Consider the following 25,761-nt stretch of genomic DNA (forward strand, 5'->3'; position numbering starts at 1 on the left):
GTATAGTATTTTCAAGGATATCCCAATTCAATCACTTGTGTAAGCATCTGAGTTAGTAATAACGTGGCGGTCCTACCAACGGAGCAACACCGGAAACGTCGCGCCGATCGCAGCCCGTGGCCTCTCCACTTGAACCAAGACTAACGATTGCGTATGTCAATTAATTCTGGTTCCTGGACAACATGTTCCTTTCACCTCTCTGAGATATTAACTTCGCACTATGGCGTTAGTCGACGCGCCACTACCACAGTTCACGGATGCGAAGTCGAAGAAAACAACGGTGCTATGGCAGGTCTACCACCGTCCACGTGCACAGCGCAAGACAATTGCCCTGTCAGTCATCGCATTAATCTTCGTCTTTTATATGCTTCCCTCCTCTTCAAAGGTGAGTGGTGGTGTTCGGTGGAGGAATATCCCGCAACCGCTATGCTAGATATAGAGCTAACAACCCGCTAGCGACCTGAACCCGATTTCTGGACCAAATTCCCCTCACAACATCCTTTCCCTGAGCGCCCCGAAGATGCCCAGGTCATTCTCCCTCCCCGGACGGATATCAATATCAATCAGACTCTCCCGCATGATCTAGACAAGCCCAACCCACGCCTGCACCTATTGGTCCCCGCCTCGCAAGGCTCGCGTGGAGTATGTCGCACGCTCACATCGGCTATGATCCTGGGATATCCGCCACCAACACTAGTTGGTTATGGCCATGATGTACCCGGTGCGACTGAGACAGAGCGCATGGTTGAGCAGATCACACGTGCGCGCAACTACATCCGCGACAGCAAGACTGTACATGACCGCGACTTTGTGTTGATGGTGGATGGACTGGATACATTCTTCCAATTGCCACCGCAGGTCTTGGTTAAGCGGTTCCAGAATCTCATCCGGATCAACAACCAGAAACTGCAGGAGAAGTTTGGCTTTGCCAGATTGGACGGCCGGCCTGTGTCTGAGAATGTACAGAAGTACACTCAGCGGGTGCTGTTTGGTGCAAGCAAGATCTGCTTCCCGGGTTTGCAGGACGACCCCGGTTGCGCTTCTGTTCCTGAGTCTACTTTGCCTCCGGATGTGTACGGCTGGAAGACGGATTCCTACCCAGATGGACACCTGAACCGACCCAAGTGGTTGAACCCCGGAGCGGTAATTGGCCAAGCAGCCGATGTACGACTGATCTACGACGAAGTCCTCCGACTACTAGATCAAAGCACAAAGAAATCAGGCGACTACCAAGCCCTAACGCAGATCTACGGACGACAAGAAGTAATCCGAGAACTGGAGCGACGCCGCACAACCAACGGCGTCAAGGACTGGTTCTGTCGCCTAGTAGGCATATCCGACGCAGCCAACATAACAGGAATAAGCCTCCGACTCGAAACAGGCCACCGATACGAGTACGGCATAGGCGTGGACTTCGAATCACAACTCTTCTTCAACCAAATAATGTCCCGCAACGACGTCGAATGGGTCAAATACAACAACATCACCAAAATGTCCATGCTACAAGCCCAGCACGGCGTCCCACGCGAACACCGCCTCCTCCTCCCAACAGACATATCCACCCTCCCAAACCCATACAACCAATCCCGCTTCGCAAAAGAATCAACCCTACGCCCAGTCTGGAACGCCACACTAGACAAACTCCCCGACCCAAACAACACCTCCTGGCACAATTCCCCACTCATGACAAACGTCCACTCAGGCCACATCCCAGCCCTAGCCCATCTAAACGGCGACCCCAAGCTGCGGAATGCATGGTGGGAAAAGATGTGGTTCTACCCCTGGGCACGCGCCCTCCTGCGCAAGTACGTCCGCAACGCACACGGCTTCGACGCGGCGCAATCTGCGCTGCTGGGCGGGCAGGATTGGTTGGAGCTGCGTGGGGGCCGCGGTGGGATCTGGACGGATGATGAGAGTTGGATTACTCTTGCTGAGGTTTGTAATGGGCAGGAGAGGGATCTGTTTGATGATGGGCTTGGGCTTTGGTCTAAGGAGGTTGATGACCCTGATGAGCCGGTTTATAATCAGTATGGGAGTCTTATTTCTGGCAAGGAGGAGTTCTTTGTTTAGTTAGGGCTTATCCGGTACTCTCAGTGCCGAAGACTTCTGTTTTAATTCCTTTTTGATTTTGTTTTATACCAGGACTTGGATACGCATGTGTCCATGATCAAGACTGGATTTGCATGGACGCATATTCCCAGTCTCTGGCGTTTTCTCTTTTATTTTTTTGTTCTTTTCCTGCTTTTCTTTTCTTTGTTTTTGATTTAGGCCGCACGATACCACTACCCAGAAACAATACACCGATTTGATATCTACATGACGTTGTGTATAGATAGGTCGAAGGAGGTCTAAAAGCTAAATGGCTATAGAGACAAGAACTGTATTGTAGTCAAACGAAGTCTCGAAATTTTGCAATGGAGTCGTTTAAACTATATACTCCAGTTACCTCGTTACGTCAACCGCGGTTAATATGATGATATTCCTCTAATACAAGCAAGCTCTTGGTTTCCTACCACCTGCTATTACTTCTCAATTACCCTATTACCTGTGAAAATAGGCATGAGATTTTCCAGGTCTTCGTAATCTATCGGTTTTACTACAGTGATTACAGGTCAAGCAGGGACATCGATGATTAACTTGTGATAGAAACAGAACTTATCCAAGACGAAAATTGTACATAGGACCCAAAACATTTTCAATGTATCGCTCAAAAATTCACGTCCCTTTCATCAACTTACACCAGGGCACATCGGCCATCGCGGCGAGCCTTGGCCAGAATAGCCACACTTTCCTGAAACTGCTTATGGACCCGGTATTGCATTTCTTTATCGCGGTCCAACCCGCCTGCCGCCATCCGATTGCGCCAGTAACGATCCCGAGTGTGAATGTCTTCCCATACCATGTCAATCTTGTCGACCCAACTCTTTGTCTTAGGCCACTTCACGCTGCGAAGGTCCCCAGTCGGACAAGCTTGTAGGACGGTTGCCGCCCTTGCGCGCTCCGAGGGATCATCACTTTCCATCATTTTGTCCAGGTTATCCATAATAGCGGGGTCCAAGGAGAACCGGTGTGCAGCCCGAAGACGACTGGGGGTTTTCGGCTTGTGTTGTTCGGCAGTGCGGCGGGCTTTAGTCAGGGGGAGGGGCTTCTCTTGGATCGCGCACCCTGAGCCTTAGGGCCTGACGATTTGCCAGTGTCCAAAGACGACGCCTCCGAACCAGAGGATTCGGGGACTTCAAAATGTCCAGTTTGATTGAAGTTCTTCACGACGGGTTGTTTGACTGGGGTGGGGCCCTCTGAGCCCGATATATAAGGCGCCTCAAAGTGTCCAGATTGATTGAAGTTCTTCACGACGGGCTGTTTGACTGGGGTGGGCCCCTCTGAGCCCGATGAATAAGGCACCTCAAAGTGCCCAGCATGATTGAAATTGGCCCGAGCTTTCTTTGTGGCGGGTTTCTTAGAATCCGGGGACGTCTTCGCAGCATCTCGGCGTGCCTGTTCCTCGGCAGCCCATGCCTCGTCGTCATCGTCATAGGTGAAGTAATCATCATGCAAGCCGTAACTGCACCCTGGAGGATTCGGAATCACATCGGGGGAGGGTTGGCGTTTGCGCTTGTTTGAAGAATCAATTTCATTTTCATGTGATTGTTTTTGTTCAGGCGGAGCGGGGACTTTGCGGTGGCCTGGGGCGGTGCTTCCGGCGAAGCAACGGTCAAGAAGGGCTTCGTCGAAGCCGCGAGGATAGAGGTCATAGCGGCGGGATGGGTAGTAAGGACGAGCTTGTGTGCGACGGCGGACGCGAGGATTGCCAGCCTGTTGAGGTGTCACTGTATCTGGATTATCTTGTCGTGAGCGCGCGGCATAGTATGCCGAGGGGGCAGATGCAGGTGGGTCGGAAGAAATGTTTTGTTGAGCATGGGGGGTTTGAGGTTCTTCCACTGAGACGTGATGTGAGCTATTGAATGGATTTCATGAGTAGATGACTTACCAATGGGCTGCTCTGCAGCCTCTTCCGCGGGGGTTCCTCCCCACAGGCTGGTCCAACGACGAGTAACTGAATCAAACATCCATCTCCGCCAGCTTGTGTTTGGTTGTGTTGCAGCGGCAGCGGCAGCGGGTGCAGGGGCGGTAGGGGGAGGGGTCATGGGAGGAATGGTATCATCTGAATTGGGAGACAAGCGAGCCGTGTTTGTTGCGGCATCTGCCCGTTGCTGAGCAAGCAGCTCAGGAAGGCGAAAGATAGTTCGGTCTATCCGGCCATTGGCCTCGATTTGTCGGCGGCGAGTGCGATCTGCGTAGGTCTTCCGGGAGGCTCCACGGGGGCGGGGAGATGAGAGGATAGCCGGGGACGCGGTTGATGACTTCTGACGTTTGGCGGGTGACGATTCGGGCTGGTCTGGCTGGTACACCCGCTTGATGCCCCAGCGGTCTTGATAGTAAGTTAGCCCCTGCGTTTCCTTGATTTTGGTCCAAATGCCTGGGGGATCGGGAAGGTCCATGTTGTTCATGATGCGGTACTTGCGGTCCTCGCTGAAGGGTGAGAGGGGCTCAAGGACCCGCAAAGGACCGCCGCCAAAGAGCTTTTTGCGCAACAGCCACGACTTGGCCGATTTGGAGTTGCGGTCAATAACCTCACAGGCATCAACGAATTCATCGTCGTCTTCAAGAGAGGAGGGGGAGGGATGTTGGGGTTCGTCAAGGGGGATGGGGGAGGTTTGGGATGGGTGAATGCGCTCCTGGAGGCGCCGTTCCTCTGCAAGGCACACAAGAATGCGCCGTTGAAGGCGCACCTGTTCTAGGATGCGCGCGGCTTGGATGCGCTCTTCATTGCGTTGTTGGGCGCGCTGTTGGAACGGCGAAAATGGCTCTTCTTCTTCTTCGATTGTGAAGAGGGATGCCCCGAGGAGGGTTTCAGGCATCTCGGGGAAGTCTTGGGGTGTCACGGGGGTGTCCTGGGGTGCAAATTGGGGGTCCTGAGGGCGAATAGAGGAATCCAACTCACGGTCATCGGTAGGCTGAACCGCCGGGGTGGCGGCCAGTGGGCTGTGATCTTGGGAGACTACCAGGTGGGGGACTGGCGAAGCGGTAGTGGAGAGGATTTCGGGTTCAGGGCTTGGTGTTTTGGCCTTGCGGGCATTCTGTTCGAAGCATGTGTTAACTGGAGGTCGGACTGTCTGGATCCTATACTCACCTTCTTGCCGCGGGTCTTCTTGGTGACCTTCTTAGCAGGGCCTCTGGCCGTGGCAGTGGCCGGCTCGGTGGGCTGTGCAGAAGAAGCTCGCGTCTGGCGACGACGACGAGGGGGAGGAGGGGCCTGATTAGGGTCTGGCAGAACGTGGTTCGACCGGAGACGCATCTTGCGAGCGCGCGAGATACGAGAGAAATGTGGGTGGCGAGGGATGAACTGAAAATGGGGGGATGAGTATTGTGAAATCTTCAGAGCTGGAAAGCTGGAAAGCAGGAAGTCAAGATATGATCAGTCAGATGCCTGGAAGGCAAGATGTAAACATTTGAGCAGTCAAGAGTGAAAGCGTAATGTGGAAGCTGATCATGGAGAGAGGGAACAGGAAGAAGAAAAAAAGGCGCGAGAATCGCAAAAACGTAAACAAAGGGACGTGAAGGCGTGAAGAGGGTAGGTACACGGTTGTACTTGGTGTGTCCTCGCCTGGGTTGCTCTTTCCAACTTTGTAACTTTTGAAAATCGATGCTCCAGGCCGGCAGAATAATAAGGCGGTCAATTGTATTAAATGTCTCCCTTTCACATCATTCTCTACGGATGGATGCATTGGGGACGAATAAAGAAAATTGTGAAACCAATGCTATTTGTACAGATGCCTGTAAACGTAAAAATAAAGACATGGACCAACAAAGTACCCTCGCTAGCTCCAAGATAGATGATACAAGGTAATACGCTGATGTTCTATCTAAACCCAGCCAGACATGCAAGATGGGAATAGTGTAGATGCATCCTATTAAAACAAGACCCATTATAGAGCAATCTCTCCCTTCCAGGCAGCATCGGACAGTCCCAATGTTTCCATCAGGTTTTGCCAACGGGGACCTCCACGCTCCTTCTTGCGAATATACTGCAGCAACTTCTGTCGCTTGTGAATGAGTAGTTGCAGGTTACGCTTGTTGTGCTTGTCCTTGTTGGCGAATTCGAGGTGTCGGGAGAGGTTCATAATCTTCACAGTCAAGATCGCGGCTTGAACCTCCGGAGAGCCGGTGTCCGGTCCGACGCGAGGTGCTCGCTCTGGGTGAACGGGAGCAGACTCATGAGCCACAGCTGAAGGCTTTGGTGGGAGAACTGAGTCTGTGTAGTGTCTTCCGAAGGTCTCGATGCACTTCATGATGTTGAGACGCACTCGGTCCTTGGTGTTTCCATTGTTGAGGTTCACAATTCGATTGATCGCTTCTTGGGCATTTTGGTGCTCTTTGTTGTGGACATCGACTGCCTCCTTCTCGGCTTGAGGGTCGGCTGTGTCGCGGTCGGCCGCCTGGAGAGGTTCTGTCAAGTCCTTGGAGAAACCAAGGGCGGCATCCAGCTCATTCGAGTTCAGGTAATAGTTGAGGTCTGCATTCAGGGCAGAAGGAATGTGCGATTCGGTATGGATTGCTGTGATCTCTTGTATAAAGGGTGTCGGCCGGCTCTTCACGGGGTCGCCCAACGAGGATTCCCGTTCCTCCGCCAGGACTTTTTGGCGAGAAACATTGGCGGCTTTGCGCTGACGCGCCTGGGCCATCATGAAAGGGTCATGTTTCCTCCGAACTTGAGTCTTGCTAGATGCAGCACGGATAGATGTGTTGGCCGCGGTCAATGGGTTATATCCATAGGATGATCCTAAAGGCTTGGTTAGATGGCAAAAAATTGAGGTGACTGGAGTTGACAGTCATACCGGTGAAAGCCTTCAAAGTGGGCTGGACTGAAATGCGCGGAGGCATGCTGGATAATAGCTTGGGAGTAGATGATACACCAGTAGCACTCGACGTCTTTTCGCATCAACCTTTTGTCGGGAAATCTTGCGGCCGGAGGACAATCGCGCTAACCAATTTGGGACTTTTGTTGCCTCAGTCATTAATTATCACGGGACCTTGTCAGCGCCAAGGAATTCTTACATAACATTACACAGCCCTAGCCCTAGCGCACGCAAGCGAAAATTGCCCCGAATCGCGACGTGCAACAATTTCGCGGCTTGGCTTCGATCTTTTTCCCTCCATCACCACGACAAGAGCCAGACGATTGATCTTACATCCGTCAATCTATCAATCGCCCATCATGGCCCCCTCCCAGCTCCCCCCGGTTTTCAACCCTACCTCGCAGGACATTGAGATGCTCCTCGCTGCTCAGTGCCACCTTGGTTCCAAGAACCTTCAGGTGCACATGGAGCCCTACCTCTGGAAGCTCCGCCCCGACGGTGTCAACGTCCTGAACATTGGCAAGACCTGGTATGCGCGACAGTGTATCGACTCCTAACTGTACTTGTGTCTAATCTGTGTTGTGATGGAACAGGGAGAAGATCGTCCTGGCCGCCCGTATCATCGCCGCCATTGACAACCCCGCCGATGTCTGTGTCATCTCCGCTCGTCCCTACGGTCAGCGTGCCGTCCTGAAGTTCGCCTCCCACACCGGTGCCACCGCCATTGCCGGTCGTTTCACCCCCGGTAACTTCACCAACTACATCACCCGCTCTTTCAAGGAGCCCCGTCTCATCATCGTGACCGATCCTCGCACCGACGCCCAGGCTATCAAGGAGGCCAGCTACGTCAACATCCCCGTCATTGCCCTTTGCGACACTGACTCCCCCACCGACTTCGTCGACGTTGCCATCCCCACCAACAACAAGGGTCGCCACGCCATCGGTCTCGTCTGGTGGATGCTCGCCCGTGAGGTCCTCCGTCTCCGCGGTACCCTCGCTACCCGCGAGACCGAGTGGGACACCGTTGTTGACCTTTACTTCTACCGCGACCCCGAGGCCGAGGAGAACAAGGAGATCGCCGAAGAGGCCAAGGTTCCCGGTGCTGAGGAGATCGGTGCCGGTGCCGTCGAGTCCGGTTTCGCCGGTGAGAACTGGGACGCCTCCGCCCCCGGTGCTGGTAACCCCGGCACTGCCTTCGCCGCCGCCAGCGCTGCCACTGCTGCTGCTGGTGCCACCAGCTGGGAGGCTGACGGTGGTGACTGGGCCACCAGCACTGCTGCCCCTACCGGTGACTGGGCTGAGGCTCAGCCCGCCGCCGGTGAGGCCAAGTGGTAAATTGCTCCACCGTGACGAGGATAGTCGTTGAGAGGGGGAAGTTTGATCACATCAATAAAAAAATATCTGGCGATCCGGGGAGATTGACGATTTCCTGCGTCCCTGGAGACATGGGAATCGGAGAATGCTCTTGTTTTCTTTTCTACTTTTGAGTCCATTCATATGGTCTTCAATCCCCCGCAAATTCCCTTGACATGTCTATCCTAGTCTCTGTGCAATGTTCAAAAAACCAAAACTGAAAAACAGCAGAAGAAAACGAGCTTTCACCCGAACCCTTCAATTCTTTTGCCTCAGTGGCCTCACATCTTACCAGCACTTTTTTTTATTTCCTTGTTTTTTGCATCGGGGGGGAATAGCAACGTCAATCATTGACTGGCGCTTATGAGGGAAAGAGATCCAGTTGCTTTTGTTTACGAAGCTTCTGGGGGAAAGCCCTGTGCTGTCAATTCACAAGGTGGACTTAATCGTTACCTTGGTTTCGCCCTGCATGTTACTCTAGTAATCTGAAAAGGTTGTGCTTGGTATCATATCCGGTAAACTCGTAGTGTGAAAGAATGTGCATGGATGTAGACCCAAACATGTGCCGAGGACATCCACCTTGTATGTTTCTTGGCTCGGCCTCTTCGGGAGTTTGTATACCAGTTGACAGGCCAGCTTATGTGTATACCCGTTCCACGATGGCGGGCTGAGGGACTACGCCTACTATCGCCTCGTGGCTCTTTTTATAGCGCTGAACTAGTCTACGAGATAGTCTACATGGAAGTACGTGCATATAGAAAGGTCCATTGTTCAACGTAACCGATTGCAGACACGTACACTGGGTATGGAATACACAATAGAACTAGAATTAACTCATAAGATAACACACGAAGTACCAGGGCTCTGCCCACCCTTTTCAGTAGTCGTCATCGCCGCCAACCTTGCGAGATCTTCAAACGTCTCTGCAAGCAGCTCGCCTGTCACAGCCGAACACTCGGCATACCTATCACAACGAAGTTCTTGAGCAATGCGATAAGCCTAGACCCGTCAGTCAGTCATAGCAGAAACATGATTGACTGTTGATAGTAGCATACCTCTTGTGGATAGATGATTCCTGGGCCTTCTCTCCTCAGGTCCCTTTTCAGGCCCAGCAACATGATGGGTAGACGCTCGCCATGACCATACTGAAAGTATCGAGTGATATCGTTTCGCCACTGTATATCCCGGGCGGTTTTGATTAGACATGGTCTTTCAAGTATGTGTACAGGTTGTACGTACCGCTTTCAGTCCATCCAGTGTTTCTCTGTTGGAGATATCAAAGGCTAGAACAACCACGTCGGGTTTGAGGGTTGACCAATGCTGATTGGGATTAGATGTGTCGTATAGCTCTAGAGTAAATGTTTTCCTGGAGAACCGGATATCGTAAATGAAAGGCTGATCGCCATCTCGTAATAGTTCGAGAGTATTTGCGCTGGCACCCGGTTGCGTTGATGGCCTTCCATTTTTTAGACGGCTGTATGATATTAGTTTGTAAAGCGCACAGAAGTGTAAAAGGGTGTATATGCAGATATTACACGTAGAGATATCATGTTGAGGATAAGAATCAAGGATATATGGGGGGTAACAGGTGCGAGATATACTCACGCTAGGAATGTCGATTTACCACAACTAGGGTCTCCAAGAAGCAGCAAAGACACTGAGGTATCTGCATCAGGGAAATTGTCTTCCCCAGCCATGCTGTGACTGTGTATTCATGCGATTGATGCGCAGCTTTCTCAATATGGGTCAATTTGCGAGCATGCTAGACCGGTCAACCCAGCGATGTATAGAGAGTTTCTACCGCAAATATGACCATAGAGTGAGATATATCAGTACCTATTAGCAGTACCTATCCATGGACGATAATTGTGCTCCTTGGTTGTTTTAGACATCGACGAGGTGAACAGTTGAGGTCAGGTTCCAAGCTTGGCGAATCAGACCTACCAAGGTAAGAAAGTGTCCTACGCCTCCATTGTTGCAAGAATGCCCATTCTACTTCGAAAACAAGAGAGGAACTTGCCTAAAAGATGTATAGACCTACACATAATAGAAGATATACAACTGAATACATATGTATACATGGATTTCATAACTACTTGGCCGTGAAATCCATAAAATTACAGTAAGATACAGATATTAATTACAAAAATACACCAATGCTCCGCGGACTTTTTCAACTTCGAATTTTTCGAGCCCAACATCAATCCAAACTCGGGCCATATCGATCCCAGTCGCTGGACGTGGCATGTGGAAGTCGTCGGCAAGACTTCTCCCATTGAGTTGCAGACTTCAACAGACCCTTAAGCAAACGCGAACCCTCTGCCAGTCTCATACTCCCACGCCAGCCATGGCGGACGGCAAACAAGAACAACCCGACTACTCAGCCTGGAGTAACTCCAGCCTGATCGCCCGGATTACCGAGTTAGAGCGCCAACTCCACTCCCAGACAACGGAGTTCAAAGCACCAACAGAAAACTCGTCGCAGACACCCCGCTGTCCTCAAGCGCCCATCTCTACCGACGTCCATGAACCTGACATCCCACACCCAGCGACCTCCAAATCGACCAAGAAGCGGCCCTTGTCTCCCCCGGAAGGCGACATCACACACACTCGCGCGCCATCACGGGCTCTCAAAGCCGATCGCAACTTCGACCCCTCCAAGTACTCGACGCGGTACATTGCGCTCAAGTTTGCATACCTCGGCCAGCGATACAATGGACTCGAGCACACGAATGGAAATGTGACACCGCTGCCTACTGTTGAAGAGGTGATGTGGAAGGCATTGCGGCGCACACGTCTGATCTTCCCCGAAACGACCGATGGCAACGAGCCAGATGATGTCGAGCCGCGTGCTGTGCGACCTTACCATCTTTATTGGGATGGATGTGATTATTCCAAGGCAGGACGTACGGATCGGGGAGTAAGCGCGTTCGGACAAGTCATTGGGTTGAGAGTCCGTAGCTCGCGGCCTAAGCCTCAGCCCTCCGCGGAGGGTGATGCTCTACAAGGAGATGCGATGCAGATTGATTTAGGGTCTGGCGGGAAGCAGTGGGATGATATTGCCGATGAGACGAACTACGTACAAGTGCTGAACAGAGTGCTTCCGGAAGATATCCGTGTTCTGGCGTGGTGTCCTAACCCGCCGGAAGGGTTTAATGCTCGCTTCTCTTGCCGCGAACGTCAATACAGGTATTTCTTCACCAATCCTGCTTTCTCTCCGACACCTGGGGCACCTGGATTTGAGAACCGTGCACAAAACGGGAAAGGACCACGTGCGGAATACCGTGAGGGCTGGCTTGATATAGAGGCTATGCGCGAAGCAGCTAAGCATTTCGAGGGTACCCACGATTTCCGGAATTTCTGCAAGCTGGACACCAGCAAGCAGATTGAGAACTTTGAACGCGTTATCTTCCACTCCGACATTGAAGTTGTCAACCCCAAGACTAACCCGGTGGGTTACGTTGGACAACCCGGATTCCAGGCCAAAGAGGATTCCGCTCCTGAAGCGGATTTGACGCCTCCTTCCACGACCTCCCAGAACACTCCTCTTGTGTACTCTTTTACCCTGCATGGTTCTGCGTTTTTGTGGCACCAAGTGCGGCATATGGTTGCGATCTTGTTCCTGGTGGGACAAGGACTCGAGTCTCCATCCATTGTGCCTGAACTACTGGATATCGCGAAGAATCCCCGAAAGCCAACCTATGAAATGGCTGATGATGCTCCTCTTGTCCTGTGGGACTGTATCTTCCCTGATGAGGACTCGGGTAACCGTGTAGATGCCATGAACTGGATCTATGCTGGCGACACGCGGGGGAACAACAACACGACAGCCAAAGGCGATAGCAAGTTTGGGATGCGGGGAGCAGTCGACCGGCTCTGGTCAGTCTGGAGACAGCGCAAAATCGATGAAATCTTAGCGGGTGCTCTCCTGGACCTGGCTGTCAGCCAAGGTGACCAGAGTGCCGCGCAGAACACGGGCGGCGAATCATTAAACCATGGTGTTACCAAGAAGTCAAACAAGGGCGCAAAGATCTGGGTTGGCGGAAATGAGACTCGTCCACACGGAAAATATGTCCCCGTCAACGAGAAAGGCAAGATGGATACCGTGGAGGTTCAAAATGCTCGAGGACTTGTATCAAAGCAGCGCAAGCTTGCCAACAAAGAGGAGGCCGCGGCAAAGTTGGCCCAAGTCTAAGCCAACCGTACATAGTGTCTTAGACCTGAAGCATGACTATATGTCCATCTACACAACAAACGAATTCTTGTATAGAATCTTCACACATCATGACTTCGCATCGTAAAGACATCGTCGTGAACCTCTCCACACTTGCTCTAAGATTTCCCGCTTGGGCAACATGTGCTGGTTGAAAAGTCAGCTTGGACGTATAGTGCATTTAAAGTCACATACTGGAAAGACCACCAGCGCATCAGGCTCGCCTTCGACAATCACAGCCAAATAAAAGCGAACCTCGAAGCCCTTGAAAGCTTCATGGATGACAATGTCCTGGATTTGGGTGGTAGGAATAAACCTTGTTGCCGCAGTCGAAAGGTATGTTGAAGAGGATGTTGAGGTTTGGATTCCGAATCCTCGAATAACCAGGAGGGACTCCTCTGCAAGTCTTGGTTAGCTATACATGGATTGAATCATTTCAGCTTGCTATTTTCAACCTACCGGTATAGGTTCTTTTGAAGACACAGTATATGACCAATACTCCAGCTGCCACCATAGCCAGGGGGTTGTATAAGTCCACCAGACTACACACTTTGGCTCCGAGCGGACTGGACCACACGGCTGGCCAGCCTATCACCCTGCCACCCTCGTAGAAGAAAGTGTGCCGGAGTCGCGCAATCCCAGCGCCAATCACACAGAAGAAAAGAGCTGCACGTAGTAGTATTTGGAGACCGAATAAGATTTTGGCGGGGGAGTTCGATCGCTGCGGCGCATTAGAGACCGTGAAGGAGACGGTGGTCGGAGAGGGCCGACGGACTCTCAATCGGCCTGGCATTGTCTGTATTGAGAGGGGGAGGGGGAAGCGATATGATGACTTGGAGATTAATTGAGGAATTCCATTGCAGTGTCTAATTGAGACTTGGACTTAGATCAAGGACACAGAGACCACTTCTGGACGCGGGAGAAGCTCTTGAACAAACACACGCTAGTCCTATATTGGAGTAGCGCACTAGATGGCAGCTACATTCAACCACGTGACCCATCAGCTTCACCGTTTACATTAGGTCTGGGCTGTCGGGCAACAACGCAAATTATCTTCCCCTCATACAGCGCCATGGGTGACCGATCACGAAGCAGATCTCCCCGGCCAAGAGACAACGGCGACCGAGAGAGACCCAAAAAGTCTGGAGGTTTCCGGTGGAAAGACAAGAGCCGAACCGACGATTCCCGCGGCGATGAGCGCAGACTAGAACGCGGATATCGCGATCGACCACGATCACCGCGTCGCGACAGAGATGGAGACCGGTATGGAGGGCCCAGAGCTCGCAGCCGGGACCGTGATCAGCGACGACGCGATGATCGAGATGCGCCGCGCGAAGGCGGGGACAAGAAAGAAAAGAAGGAAAAGAAAGAGAAGAAGGAGAAGAAGCCCATCATGCCTCAATCCTCCGAGCCCATGATTGTCGTCCATGTCAATGACCGTCTGGGAACCAAAGCTGCGATCCCGTGTCTTGCTTCAGACCCGATCAGTACGTCCCTTGATCTATGGCTCCAACCGCCTCATACTGACTCTATATATAGAGCTTTTCAAGGCGCAAGTAGCTGCCCGAATCGGCCGCGAACCCCACGAAATACTTCTCAAACGCCAAGGCGAACGTCCGTTCAAAGATCAACTCACACTCGAGGACTATGGAGTGAGCAACGGAGTACAGCTTGATCTGTAAGCCTCACCACCCCCTCCCACTCAGACTGCAATGCTAACTCTGTTCCAGCGAGGTTGGAACCGGCGAATGAAGGATGGAGCAGACTTTACATGGAGCAGTTCTCTTTATATGGGTTTTTTCTAGTTACCACTGGACCGGAGCACAGGAGTAACGCATGGATACGCATGAATATGGGCTTTTTTTTCTGTCAGTTGCAAAGGAGGGAGTGTATATCTACAATGGAACATTTGTACCTGGCGACTACTGTTCCTGCACCGTTTTGCTGGCGTCGTGGGGGCGTCGTCACGACATGCGCCTTACCTCATGCGGGCTGAATGGTGCCTGAGGCCACAATCTCCACTCCAGGCTTTTTTCCATCGCGGGACTCACACGAGCGTCACCTTTCCTTTTTATGCCTTGGTCTCTCCAAACTCTCGGTCTTTGCTTCGCCATGAGGTAGCTGTTAGCCTCAATCTCAAGAACTCTTCTTTTGCTCTTTCATTTTCCCTTCGACTCGACCTTTCGCCCTCCCATCCCGCCCCAGATTTTCCTTCCCCTCCAACTTTCTCTGACCTCCACTTGATCCTCCCTCACCAATTCTTACGACCATTACACCTACACAACCAGACACCATGGTTCGCAATCTTGTTGTCATCGGAGGAAACTCCCACCCTCAGTTGACTCAGAATATCTGCGGTGTTCTCGGTATTCCTCCCGCGGAGGTTCTGCTCTCCAAATTTGCCGTCGGTGAGACTCGGGTTGAAGTTCAAGAGTCGGTCCGTGAGAAGGATGTCTACATCATCCAATCTGGCGGTGGCAAAGTCAACGACCACTTGCTAGAGCTCCTCATCACCATTTCCGCCTGCAAGACCGCCTCGGCACGACGAGTCACCGCCGTTCTCCCTCTCTTCCCATACTCCCGCCAAAGTGATATCCCATACGACAAGGCCGGTGCTCCTCTCATTAAGGCTGGTGCTCCTGGACGCCCCGCTAATGGTGGCTACACCTTCGAGAGCACCCCTCCCACTCCAGGCCCCGGGAAACCCGAAGGCCTCGGCTTGATGAATGGGATGGACAACCTCCAGAAGGGCCTGGCCAGAGCTCAGATCGAGGAAAGCTCTGGCAGTCCAGTGAAGCGCCGCAACGGTCTGCCCCGTAACGACACCACGGATTCCCTCAAGTCCGCCGCCAACGGAGCCGACGATGCTGCAAGCAATGCCTCCTCCAAGATCAACTCCTTCCAGCCACGACCCGGTTACAAGCAGTGGGTTGCGCAAGCCGGTACCCTGGTGGCGGACCTGCTTACCTGCGCCGGCGCCGATCACATCATCACCATGGATCTGCATGACCCGCAATACCAGGGATACTTTGATATCCCAGTCGACAACCTCTACGGTCGACCCCTCCTCAAGAGCTACATCCAGCGCAACATCCCCAACTACAAGCAGGCTGTTATTGTCAGCCCCGATGCCGGCGGTGCCAAGCGCGCTACTGCGATTGCGGACCAAATGGGCATGGAGTTTGCTTTGATTCACAAGGTCAGTGTTTGACACGATCCAGGAAATTATTTTCTTTGTTTAACAATTTCGCAGGAGCGCCGCCCTACCAAGATCACAGACCGCCAGAATGCCACCATGATGCTGGTCGGTGACGTCCGTGACCGGATAGCCATTTTGATCGATGACCTGGCGGACACCTCTAACACGATTACTCGGGCCGCCAAACTCCTCAAGAAGGAGGGCGCATCCCAAGTTTATGCCCTGGTCACCCATGGTATCTTGAGCGGCGACGCCATCGAGCGCATCAACGCTAGCGCCCTTGACAAGGTGGTGGTGACCAACAGCGTGGAGCAGCAGGAGCACCTGCGCCTGTGCCCCAAGCTTGAGGTCCTTGAAGTCGGCCACGTTTTCGCCGAGGTGAATCATTCGTCCGCTTTCTTCCGCGCCATACCTGCTAACCTATATCCAGGCTATCCGCCGTGTGCACCACGGTGAAAGTATCAGCGTTCTCTTCCAGTATGACTGATTGCTGATTTCTCCTTGTTCCGATATCCTGAAATTTCACCTCGACCTACCATCCTCCCCTCCCCTTTGTCATAGATCCAGGTTCGCAGTAGACTTGGTACCCTGAATTTGTTTTCGGTCTGATTTCTGCGTCTGTTGCTCTGGTTCTGGCTGGCTTCTCTTTTTTTTTGTCTCGAATATTTCGTGTTTTGTCTCTGCCACACCCTTTGCCATTTGCACATATGAGCCCTATTGAAACGAAATTGGAATCTTTCTTTTCAATCTGCATAAGCAACGGTCTCGGGTGAGACTATCGCGGTTAATTCCGCTGTCTGCTCCGCGGGGCCGTAAGATTTCGCGGTGTGGAGGCCGACCCATGTCATTTTTTCTCTCTCGCTTTGTCTCTTCTCGGTAAATTGTCTACTGAAGCTGAGGCTTTATTCTCGAGCATATTCATGAAAGAAACACACTATGTACTTATAGAACTAGATCCCGGGCTTACCCTGAGACAAGAATGTACACCAACAAAATGGATATCTGGTATATTTTGTCCTCTATATCACAAGATAGAGATAGCGCACATGCAAAAACGCCTGATACGAAATATAGAAAGAGCAAGGGAGCCGAAACCAACGATAACTGCTTTAAGCCTGGTCAAAGAGAAAGAGGTTGAGGCGCTCACGTTAAAGAACAAACTGGGTACTCGATACAACGAAAAGCAGCTGGCAGCAAAACCAAAATACCAGCCACGAAGATAGGTAAGTACAAAGAGGTGGAAGAAACAGGAAACATCATTGATCATGCCTAGATGAGCTTAAAACACGGAGATGAAGTTTCCAATTCTCTCCTTCTGGTTCTGAGCAATGCACTCCGAGATCCAGGTTACGTTTCGGATTTCCTGGGATGTGTTAGTCCGCGATCGACTATCAAAAAGAAGTCCTAGGATGACAATACTTACCTGTTCCTTTAGCTTCATCCAAGCATAGACTACCGCCGGAGTGAATTGACGGGTGAAGACCAGCTTTGACATATCCATCTCCTTTTGGTAGAAAAGGTCCTCTAGACTCTTGCCATCTGCAGGGCCGCCGCCCATACCACCCATACCGCCGCCTTGGCTCAGACCCACGGAATCGAAGAATGCCTTGTAATCGGCCACAGCGCTGACAGCCAGAGCGACACCCTCGACATCCTCGGCGCGGGACAACATCAGACTGCCCTCCGGATAGAGCTTTCCGAACTCCGGGTAGAGTTTCCTGCGCTCGAGCTTGGACAGCTCGGTGCCGAAGGAGTTGAGAGTGATGTTGATAGAGCGGCGGTCTGCCTCGAACTGCAGAATCTCAGCCATGACATCCTGCGTCGGCGTGCCGCTGAAGTCCGGGTGGGTATTGATGAAGTTGTAGAAGTCCTCCAAGTAGTTCTTGTATAGAGTGTTGCGGACGATTTCGATGTTCAGCTCGTCCAGATCCTGGTGGCTCAGACTATCCTTGAAGTAGGCGGCGAGTGGGGTCTCGATCAGGACCGAGTTGTAGAGTTCTTCGATGTTGGTTGCGACACATAGCACAGGCAGGGTCTCAAACCATCCTAGTGGGTGGCATCGTTCCAGGAGTTCCCGGGTGTCACGTTCGTGCAGAGTACCGGTGATCAGGAGGGCGATGTTGTCGATCATGTAGCCGTATGTCATGTATTCTAGGAATTTGGCCGATGAGCCCGTCGCTTGTGCAATCAGATACCGGAACTCAGAGACTAGTTTGTCGGTCATCCGACCCGCGAGGTCGGAGGTGGAGGGGTTCGGGGGTAGAGAGGCAAGGAAATCGCCATATGCGGGAGCGAGCTGGAGCTTGACATCTGCGGGGCTAAGTGTCAGACTCGATAGGGAACAATGGGATCGACAATAGAGACGATAGGATCACTATAGCGTACCGTCGATTGTTTCGCATTGGGCTAAGTTAGAATAGTTCTGGCCGCTCAACAGGCTATTCCGATATCCACGGACAATGCCCTCGACGTATCTGGGTAAATTAGCAATGGGCTATTGAGGGCAGGCAGCCAAATAAACCACATACCCGCCGTTAACATTAAAGAATAGGCCCTCCATTGTGAACGTAGAGAAGATGAATGGGGAAGCTGTTCTGTAGCTCTATTCGACCTGGACACGCACGGTATTACATAAGCCACCAGCCACACCGCTCAAGCCACTCATGTGGCTCCCGCTTTTGCACTTTTTTCTTCCGTGCAAAATTTCTAGATTTCTCCAACGACAACGGTGGTCGCCGCCTACGCCTAATTTTTCAGCCCTCGTTTTCTCGGTTCGGTTTTTTGTTCACTCACTATCTGAACGTTTTACTTGTTAAATTTTCGAACCCTGCACGCCGTGGCCGCGCACCATGACGCTTTTCATCCTCACTGAGACCAGCGCGGGCTATGCCCTGCTGAAGGCCAAGGACAAGAAGCTCCTCAAGCGTGATGATATCGCCGAGGAGGCCTCCACTGCTGAGGGTGTTTCCAATCTGTACGTCAATTGTTCCTTCCGGACGCTGTCAGGCAAATTCTGAGCGGGGATAAATCACCCGTTGAGCGGGCGCAAAAATTTCGTTATCGGCAACAATGTCACTAACACAACTTATAGTCTCAAGTTGAAGAGCTTCCAGAAGTTCGACAGTGCCGCCACAGCTCTGGAGGAGGCTGCCTCCATCATGGAGGGCAAGGTCACCCCCGTCTGGCCTCGCTCCTGGATGGCATCAAGGAGGAGAAGAAGGTCTCTCTGGCCGTTGCCGATGTCAAGCTCGGTGGGTAACCCTGATAGTATCTCATATCACATCCGGCTAACGTTGTCTTCTAAAGGCAATGCCATTAGCAAGCTTCCTGGCCTCGACATCCAGCTCGTCGCTGACTCCTCTACCAACGACATCTACCGTGCCATTCGTGAGCACCTCACCACTCTAATCCCCGGTCTGATGCCCAGTGACATGTCCACCATGTCCCTTGGTCTGTCCCACTCTCTCGCCCGTCACAAGCTCAAGTTCTCTCCCGACAAAATTGACACCATGATTGTCCAGGCTATTGGCCTTCTGGATGACCTCGACAAGGAGCTCAACACCTACGCTATGCGTGTCAAGGAATGGTATGGATGGCACTTCCCCGAGCTGGCTAAGATCCTCAACGACAACATTGCCTACGCCAAGCTCGTTCTGAAGATGGGTATGCGCTCCAACTGGGAGACCGCCGACCTTGCTGAGGTCCTCCCCGAGGAGATTGAGGGTGCTGTCAAGGCTGCTGCCGACCGCTCCATGGGTACCGAGATCAGCGAAGACGATCTCGAGAACATTCAGGCTCTCGCTGAGCAGGTCGTCGGCTTCGCTGAGTACCGCTCCCAGCTCGCTAGCTACCTGACCTCCCGTATGAACGCCATTGCCCCCAACCTGACTGCCCTTGTCGGTGATCTCGTTGGTGCCCGTCTCATTGCCCACGCCGGCAGCCTCACCAACCTCTCCAAGAGCCCTGCCAGTACCATCCAGATCCTGGGTGCCGAGAAGGCACTCTTCCGTGCCCTCAAGACCAAGCACGACACTCCCAAGTACGGTTTGATCTACCACGCTTCTCTGATTGGTCAGGCCACTGGCCGCAACAAGGGCAAGATGGCCCGTATTCTGGCCGCCAAGGCCTCTCTGGGTATCCGTGTCGACTCTCTCGCTGAGTGGGCCGACGATGTGACTGAGGAGGAGAAGGCCGCTCTCGGTAACGAGGCCCGCTTCAGCCTCGAGCGTAAGCTTGCTGGTATGGAGGGCAAGCCCATCAAGCCCCGCGGTGTTGCCATCGCCCCCAACGGTGCCGCCCAGCCCGAGAAGTTCGACCTGAAGGAGGCCCGCAAGTACAACCCCGATGCCGATGCCCTGGCTTCCGAGGAGCCCGCGTCCGCCAAGAAGAGCAAGAAGCAGAAGAAGCTCGTTGAGGAAGTCGAGGATGAGGAGATGGCTGATGCCGACTCTGATGAGGAGGACTCCGAGTCTGAGGACGAGTCTCCCAAAAAGAAGTCCAAGAAGAGCAAGGACTCAGACCTCGAGGCTCTGGCTGAGAAGGCCGGTCTCAGCGTGAAGCGATACCAGCGCAAGCTCGAGCGTGGTGAAATCACCTTTGACGCAGAGGGCAACCCCACATCAGTTAGCAAGAAGGACTTGAAGAAGGCTAAGAAGGAGTCCAAGAAGGCTAGCAAGGACGACAGCAAGAAGCGCAAGCGCTCCGAGGATGATGGCGAGAAGAAGAAGAAGAAGAGCAAGGGAGAGTAAGCGCATGTTTTCAAAAGTTTCTGCACTGTGACCGGATGGCATTCCTGGGATCTGTATGATATCACACTTTTCTTTTCATTTCTGTTTTTTGTTGATCTTCCTGTCGCTCGAATGTTTGGGGCATTTTAAAGGTTGATCTACCGGTCTTTCACTGGCGCAGAGGGTGCTCGTTAGGAACAAGGCAGTACAGTTTTAGCTGGAATAATCTGTTCATATTTTAGTACCGTGCCGTAGTCTTAGGTACTTATATGTGTACATGCATACGCCAGTTATAGATGTAGTAGCCCATATGTCCTTTCTCACAACTAGCCTCACTTTATACTTGAAGCTCAAAGTGATAATTTATGGAGCAAAAGATAAAGACACCGCCTATTTCTGCCGGCAGTTCAAACAATTTTCCTCCCACCACTCGAGTTACATGTCTAGCATCTACCTATCTTCCCATATTGAACTGGCAAAATGAGGGTAAGGCTTTCCAGGATAAAAATATGGATATATCCTGACTATATATTATAGATTATTGACCCTCAAACCGCCGTCCTGACCAATGTCGAGGTCCTGGCGTACCTAACTTCCAATCCACCCCGCCGGCCGCCAAACCCGCCACCAAACTCGCGCAATTGGGTCCCTAGCCCCGATCTCAGAGACCATAATACCGTCGTAAAGGAGGTAAGATATCCCAAGCTATTCCTCTAATCTCTTTTTTTGGGTATTGCGGCGCAACGCACCTGCCTCAAGGGAGCCGACATGAAGCGGCCTCGATAAAAAGCCGCGCCTTACCCCAATATCGCAAGAAAAGACAACCACAGCAGAAAACATCAGCTAATTCCCCTCCAGATCCACAATTATGCAAATCGTCTCTCTCCCCACCTTCTTAGATACCCCCGCTACACAGCCCGACCCTCATCCTCGCAGTCGCAAACACAAGCCGCCATGACCGGCACACTACCAGCCCAAACATCAATCACAGACCCCGATACAGCATCCCTTCCTCCGCCAATTCCCTCTACAGAACCAACACCCATGGACATCGCCCTGCGTGATCTAGTAACCCGCTTGCAGCCATACGGTCTAACAAAAGCTGAGGTCGTCATGATCTTGAATCTCGGTCTGGGCTTGAGTGCTACGCCTGAAGCTACCGACCAAGGTGGCGAGGTAGTCGTTAATGGTGACGGGGCTATGGAGGTGGATGAACAGAATGGGGATGGGCAGGCTGCGGAGGGCGAAGGCGAGGAAGAAGAGATGAGTCCTGCAGATTACACTGCTATGGTGTTGTTGGATGCTGTCGTTGAGGAGAGGGAGTTGAGACTTAATGATGAGGATGTAGCTGCTGTATTAGCTATCATTCGGGAGACGCTTACTGCAGATTATGAGAATATCAGAGGGTGAGAAGGTGTGAAGTTAATTTCGACAACTTTATTCCAAAAGAGATACCATTCCGCGTCTTGCAATTGTCATGGGCATTAATACTGAACGTCGATCACGTATCAACTGGAATGGGTCACATTGTTCTGACTTCCTTAGGCGATTTCTCGCTAGCTGCCAGCTGATGTATAGGACCTGTAATTCTTTGTTTCTCTTGCTTGCGGCCACAAGATCCAAATAAAGTCATAGGACATAACTCTTTCCACGCTCTCACCTATATATGACCTATACGATTTATCTGAGGCACTCAGAGATGGGCAAAAAGGAGGAAAAAGAGAGATATCAAAGTAGGGCAAAAACTATGCATGAACCGGTATACTCGCTTCAAGGCTCTCGTGTAGAGACCGTCGAATACTTCATCAAGGGTACTGTACAGGAATTCACGACTCCTGTTGTAGCACTTGGAACAAGACGAATAGCATCAACTTGAATCAAATCTTGACCTTAGCAGGCGCCGAAGTCATACGACCATGAACATAACTAATCCTCTGAAACTTCTTGATCGCGTCTCCCCAAAGCTCCTGACGGAGCAAGGCATATACCCTATATTCACAGAAATTAGTACATGCCAATCATCTACATATAACCTTCTGATGAAGTCAAAATCCAAAGAGTGAACATACCCCATCTTCGCCTTAGGCGCCCACTTCGCCCCCATCTCCAGAGCAACATGAAGCATCTCCTCAGGTTCAGCAGCAACATCTACAATCCCATCCTCCAAAGCCTCTTTGCCAGTCCATCTGTTTGCCTCAAGCAGCATCTTACGCGCAACTTGTGGGCGTAATTTTAGACGAGGTAGGGCACCGATTCCGTCAAAGTGCAGACCCAGGTTGACAGGAGGCATGGAGATGAAACCGCGACGGGAGTTCATGATTCGGTAGTCATGAGCTAGTGCTAGTGGACAGGCACCACCGAAGGTATGGCCCGTTAAAAGGGCGATTGTTGGGAATGGGAGGTCGAGAATTGTGTGGATGAGCTACGGGAATTTGATTAATTAGGGCTCTTGGTGGATACTGTGTTAACTATCCCATGGGGAGTATTGGATGAACTGACTGGATAGAAACCATCAGTGTTGGCAAATGGATTCTTATCTGATTCTTCTAATTCAAGTCCCTGTCATCTGTTAGTGCTTGTTCCAAGGTGATTCAGTTTAGACATCAGTTGTACCCACGGTGCACCAGAATTTAGTATCATTACCGCGCGTGATCACTGCTCCCTCAGAACCAGAGCCAAGGATATTCTCTACAGTGCGATATGCCCGAATCATTTCCTGACAATATGCTGAGTTGAGTCGATTCTCGGGTGGTTTCTGCATGGTGAGAATGAAGACATTGCCATGTCGTTCGAGGGATAGGTTGTTAAATGTTGGCATGCCTGCCATTTTGGTGAGTTTACAATGTCTCAAAGAGTGAGAAATAGATGATAGATGTATTGGGATCACCTATGCATAGCGGTACATAGATGTATGCTAAGCTGTCTTCTAGTTGTACGTTGATCCCCCGCATCCCCGGATCCCCACACTTGCTCTTACCGAAATTGACCGAGTGCCGGAACATGAGATACTATAGCAAGACATATTGACAGAACTGCACAGTGGCAACTCGGAAGATTGAAGTACTGTAGGTCCATCGGAAGTTGTTTTTACATTCAATGTTCTCCTCTGGTTGCTCTTGTAGAGCCTGTGTAGTCCATAGCATCTACCAAGTTATCTCACCATTCCAGTCGAGATCCTTGAATAGCCAATCTCCCATGCCCTGATATTGATCGTGAAAGAAGTCACCCGTCATGTGCTGCGGCATATCACCCATGACAAACCCAGTATTCGGGTCCAAGACCGTTGTAAGAGGCCGATACTCAGAAGGTATATCGCCCGGTACCCGGGACTCGGCCAAATGATCTATAGCATCCGATTCACCGAATGCTAGTGTGCCACTGCCATCGTTGCTCTCATTTTGTCCGACTTCCATGAAGCATGGCCATGCCCAGGAAAGCTCCGACCCGAATCCTTCGAAGTAGTGCCAGTATTCCCTTAAGAGCGTCATCGCCGGCACTTGACCTGGTGTTGCTATGCTTTGCTGCTTCTCGGCAATGCTCCTCAGTGCTCTGAGACTACCTTTTGCAGACGACCAGCGTTTTGCAAGTTCATCAAGGGCCAGATAGATTGTTTCCAAACTACCAGCCGCTTGCCCCCACAGGGAGGAAATATTTTTGCTTGAAAGCAGACCAATTCCAGCAGCTAGTAAATGAAAAGTGAAGATTGGACCCAGGAATTGGACCTCATCTCGAGCAAGGAAGTCTTCGAAGATCCCCGCTATAAATGAGGATGCCAGGATCACTGCCGAGGAAGGCAAGTTTCCAGAAATCGGCCGACACATGATTGCAAGACAAACGAAGTATGGGATGTGAAGCTGTCGCGCTTCAAAGTTGTACTGAGCCAGGCCTTTGGGTGAACCTGAGTCCCCTGGGCTGCTGTCACTGCGAAATAAGCGTAGGGACCGTGGGAGTTCTCTTGTCCATCGATATAACTGATTCTCGATGTTTTGTCGTACCTGACGCGTGAGAGTTTTGCGTCGACAGTGTTGGGTAAGATGGCCCAAGATTGAACTGATTTCCACATATGCGATAAATAGAGTGACATCCGAGCTCGAATCTTGAAAGTCCTCGAGACAGGGTGGTGCCAGCTCGCAATCTTCCATGTCAACCGCGAGCGGCCGACCCTGTCCGGCGGAAATCAAGCAGTCTCTAGCCTGTGTGGTATCAGTCTCTTGATCCAGATTCGCAAGCCAAAGGGAGTACCATGAAATAACTTACAAACAAAGTCCACCAGAGCCTGCGCCTCAAAGGAGCATCTCTTTTGTTAGTCGGTTCCTTATGCAGTCCAATCTGATGAGCCAAGCCAACCCCTACATATCGCCAAAACCCGCTAGTGTTGGTAGACACATGCTCCGGTCCTTCAGGATTATACCAATGCAAAATACAAACTGCAGCAACAACAGTCACTGGATTCCTCTCAAAACCAGACCAGAATAAAGCTTTTGCGCGGCGGTAAAACTGATGCGAAGATGCATATGCAGTGACAGCCGGCGCCGAGGTAACTCGACTTGCGGCAACGAAGATCGATTGAAGAAGTAGCATGGACGGTTTCTGAGAACCACTTTCTTCAAGCCAGCTGCGTTCGATGATTGGCATCCATGGTGAACATCGTTCCATGAATGTGTTGATTAGGCCGTCACGGATAGACCGTGGTGGTAGCTCAAAGGCGCCCTGCAATCGTAGCAGTTGGATATCATCTTCTGTGGGGCCGTCTGCCTCTCCTGTCGGGTACGATCTGGCTTGGTCCTCGTTGATGGCTACTGTATCATCGAAGTAACGAGAGCGGGCCATGAAGCTTGGGATTGGAGCAGAAGAATATGGGTTTGAGACTGACCGTGAGGGTTCAGATACCCTGGACCACTCTGGGGTTGGAAGAGCATCTCTGATGCCGGCTATGCTGCTTTGGCTTCTGTGGCGGTGTTGGTCCCGGTCATGGATTTCTTCGGAACTTGTCAAGGATGATTCGACTGTGCAAGGGCTGATATTACTCGCTTCGGACACTCCCCAAGCGACTCGTCTTCTCGTTGCTTGGGTATCATCGGTCCGTGTTCTCTTTCTCTTACGCTCTCGTTGACTGATCAGTAGTTATTACATCGACCTTTTATTGCTACCGCACGCGTAATACTCACAAACAAGGCCATTCATGTCGTTGGCAGTTCAGACATACATCAGAAGTTTCGTCGAAAATACATCGAACCTACCAAGATCAGCAAAATCCCGTGCAAAATTCCACTCTCGTACCTTTTTCTTGTTGCAAGCAACACATGCCGTAGGTGCCCGCAATGGCGGAGGGCTAAAATCATCCATGTTGAC

At 51.6% G+C, this 25,761-nt stretch overlaps 15 protein-coding genes across 15 annotated transcripts; 7 read left to right on the plus strand and 8 right to left on the minus strand.

Moving 5' to 3' along the window:
• Nucleotides 1-220: 220 nt before the first annotated feature.
• On the plus strand, nucleotides 221-2,070 carry N7446_007769 (glycosyltransferase domain-containing protein; the record flags this gene model as incomplete). The annotated part of the gene is made up of 2 exons (XM_058516514.1): nucleotides 221-385; nucleotides 457-2,070. The coding sequence occupies 2 exons, from the start codon at nucleotides 221-223 to the stop codon at nucleotides 2,068-2,070; spliced, it is 1,779 nt and encodes a 592-aa protein (XP_058370160.1).
• Nucleotides 2,071-2,734: 664 nt separating this feature from the next.
• On the minus strand, nucleotides 2,735-3,025 carry N7446_007770 (uncharacterized protein; the record flags this gene model as incomplete). Its single annotated transcript, XM_058516515.1, has 1 exon — nucleotides 2,735-3,025. One exon carries the CDS (start codon nucleotides 3,023-3,025, stop codon nucleotides 2,735-2,737), a length of 291 nt encoding a protein of 96 aa, XP_058370161.1.
• Nucleotides 3,026-3,132: 107 nt separating this feature from the next.
• On the minus strand, nucleotides 3,133-5,356 carry N7446_007771 (uncharacterized protein; the record flags this gene model as incomplete). Its single annotated transcript, XM_058516516.1, has 3 exons — nucleotides 3,133-3,938; nucleotides 3,989-5,138; nucleotides 5,192-5,356. 3 exons carry the CDS (start codon nucleotides 5,354-5,356, stop codon nucleotides 3,133-3,135), a joined length of 2,121 nt encoding a protein of 706 aa, XP_058370162.1.
• Nucleotides 5,357-5,987: 631 nt separating this feature from the next.
• On the minus strand, nucleotides 5,988-6,942 carry N7446_007772 (mitochondrial 37S ribosomal protein uS15m; the record flags this gene model as incomplete). The annotated part of the gene is made up of 2 exons (XM_058516517.1): nucleotides 5,988-6,841; nucleotides 6,897-6,942. The coding sequence occupies 2 exons, from the start codon at nucleotides 6,940-6,942 to the stop codon at nucleotides 5,988-5,990; spliced, it is 900 nt and encodes a 299-aa protein (XP_058370163.1).
• Nucleotides 6,943-7,276: 334 nt separating this feature from the next.
• Nucleotides 7,277-8,252, plus strand: rps0 (40S ribosomal protein uS2; the record flags this gene model as incomplete). Its single annotated transcript, XM_058516518.1, has 2 exons — nucleotides 7,277-7,446; nucleotides 7,511-8,252. 2 exons carry the CDS (start codon nucleotides 7,277-7,279, stop codon nucleotides 8,250-8,252), a joined length of 912 nt encoding a protein of 303 aa, XP_058370164.1.
• Nucleotides 8,253-9,104: 852 nt separating this feature from the next.
• Nucleotides 9,105-9,967, minus strand: N7446_007774 (uncharacterized protein; the record flags this gene model as incomplete). Its single annotated transcript, XM_058516519.1, has 4 exons — nucleotides 9,105-9,269; nucleotides 9,326-9,445; nucleotides 9,510-9,744; nucleotides 9,876-9,967. 4 exons carry the CDS (start codon nucleotides 9,965-9,967, stop codon nucleotides 9,105-9,107), a joined length of 612 nt encoding a protein of 203 aa, XP_058370165.1.
• Nucleotides 9,968-10,617: 650 nt separating this feature from the next.
• Nucleotides 10,618-12,465, plus strand: N7446_007775 (pseudouridine synthase DEG1; the record flags this gene model as incomplete). The annotated part of the gene is made up of 1 exon (XM_058516520.1): nucleotides 10,618-12,465. One exon carries the CDS (start codon nucleotides 10,618-10,620, stop codon nucleotides 12,463-12,465), a length of 1,848 nt encoding a protein of 615 aa, XP_058370166.1.
• An 87-nt stretch (nucleotides 12,466-12,552) lies between these two features.
• Nucleotides 12,553-13,276, minus strand: N7446_007776 (PIG-H family GPI synthesis protein; the record flags this gene model as incomplete). Its single annotated transcript, XM_058516521.1, has 3 exons — nucleotides 12,553-12,630; nucleotides 12,679-12,881; nucleotides 12,943-13,276. The coding sequence occupies 3 exons, from the start codon at nucleotides 13,274-13,276 to the stop codon at nucleotides 12,553-12,555; spliced, it is 615 nt and encodes a 204-aa protein (XP_058370167.1).
• A 279-nt stretch (nucleotides 13,277-13,555) lies between these two features.
• Nucleotides 13,556-14,235, plus strand: N7446_007777 (ubiquitin-like protein HUB1; the record flags this gene model as incomplete). Its single annotated transcript, XM_058516522.1, has 3 exons — nucleotides 13,556-13,970; nucleotides 14,023-14,161; nucleotides 14,214-14,235. 3 exons carry the CDS (start codon nucleotides 13,556-13,558, stop codon nucleotides 14,233-14,235), a joined length of 576 nt encoding a protein of 191 aa, XP_058370168.1.
• Nucleotides 14,236-14,776: 541 nt separating this feature from the next.
• N7446_007778 (ribose phosphate diphosphokinase subunit PRS5) lies at nucleotides 14,777-16,169 on the plus strand (the record flags this gene model as incomplete). The annotated part of the gene is made up of 3 exons (XM_058516523.1): nucleotides 14,777-15,682; nucleotides 15,737-16,060; nucleotides 16,113-16,169. The coding sequence occupies 3 exons, from the start codon at nucleotides 14,777-14,779 to the stop codon at nucleotides 16,167-16,169; spliced, it is 1,287 nt and encodes a 428-aa protein (XP_058370169.1).
• Nucleotides 16,170-16,961: 792 nt separating this feature from the next.
• Nucleotides 16,962-18,242, minus strand: N7446_007779 (H(+)-transporting V0 sector ATPase subunit d; the record flags this gene model as incomplete). Its single annotated transcript, XM_058516524.1, has 4 exons — nucleotides 16,962-17,045; nucleotides 17,106-17,992; nucleotides 18,068-18,156; nucleotides 18,211-18,242. 4 exons carry the CDS (start codon nucleotides 18,240-18,242, stop codon nucleotides 16,962-16,964), a joined length of 1,092 nt encoding a protein of 363 aa, XP_058370170.1.
• A 168-nt stretch (nucleotides 18,243-18,410) lies between these two features.
• On the plus strand, nucleotides 18,411-20,671 carry nop58 (RNA-processing protein NOP58). Its single transcript, XM_058516525.1, has 3 exons — nucleotides 18,411-18,656; nucleotides 18,774-18,937; nucleotides 18,989-20,671. The coding sequence occupies exons 1-3, from the start codon at nucleotides 18,532-18,534 to the stop codon at nucleotides 20,428-20,430; spliced, it is 1,731 nt and encodes a 576-aa protein (XP_058370171.1). The 5' UTR covers nucleotides 18,411-18,531; the 3' UTR covers nucleotides 20,431-20,671.
• Nucleotides 20,672-20,889: 218 nt separating this feature from the next.
• Nucleotides 20,890-21,819, plus strand: N7446_007781 (uncharacterized protein; the record flags this gene model as incomplete). The annotated part of the gene is made up of 3 exons (XM_058516526.1): nucleotides 20,890-20,895; nucleotides 20,947-21,099; nucleotides 21,268-21,819. The coding sequence occupies 3 exons, from the start codon at nucleotides 20,890-20,892 to the stop codon at nucleotides 21,817-21,819; spliced, it is 711 nt and encodes a 236-aa protein (XP_058370172.1).
• Nucleotides 21,820-22,427: 608 nt separating this feature from the next.
• On the minus strand, nucleotides 22,428-23,236 carry N7446_007782 (enoyl-CoA hydratase/isomerase family protein; the record flags this gene model as incomplete). Its single annotated transcript, XM_058516527.1, has 4 exons — nucleotides 22,428-22,431; nucleotides 22,479-22,831; nucleotides 22,909-22,968; nucleotides 23,027-23,236. The coding sequence occupies 4 exons, from the start codon at nucleotides 23,234-23,236 to the stop codon at nucleotides 22,428-22,430; spliced, it is 627 nt and encodes a 208-aa protein (XP_058370173.1).
• Nucleotides 23,237-23,552: 316 nt separating this feature from the next.
• On the minus strand, nucleotides 23,553-25,755 carry N7446_007783 (Zn(II)2Cys6 transcription factor; the record flags this gene model as incomplete). The annotated part of the gene is made up of 4 exons (XM_058516528.1): nucleotides 23,553-24,602; nucleotides 24,667-25,522; nucleotides 25,578-25,645; nucleotides 25,690-25,755. 4 exons carry the CDS (start codon nucleotides 25,753-25,755, stop codon nucleotides 23,553-23,555), a joined length of 2,040 nt encoding a protein of 679 aa, XP_058370174.1.
• Nucleotides 25,756-25,761: the final 6 nt, after the last annotated feature.

This window comes from Penicillium canescens (assembly GCF_028828765.1).
Source record: "Penicillium canescens strain IBT 15451 chromosome Unknown utg000005l_segment0_segment0, whole genome shotgun sequence".
Classification (NCBI taxonomy): domain Eukaryota; kingdom Fungi; phylum Ascomycota; class Eurotiomycetes; order Eurotiales; family Aspergillaceae; genus Penicillium; species Penicillium canescens.

What these genes read in the sequence shown, in the direction of transcription:
- nop58 (XM_058516525.1), top strand. Translation starts at nt 18,532, where the DNA reads ATGACGCTTTTCATCCTCACTGAGACCAGCGCGGGCTATGCCCTGCTG. An exon ending in GCTGAGGGTGTTTCCAATCT is followed by an intron (nt 18,657 to 18,773) that starts GTACGTCAATTG and finishes CACAACTTATAG; the next exon opens with TCTCAAGTTGAAGAGCTTCC. An exon ending in GCCGATGTCAAGCTCGGTGG is followed by an intron (nt 18,938 to 18,988) that starts GTAACCCTGATA and finishes TGTCTTCTAAAG; the next exon opens with GCAATGCCATTAGCAAGCTT.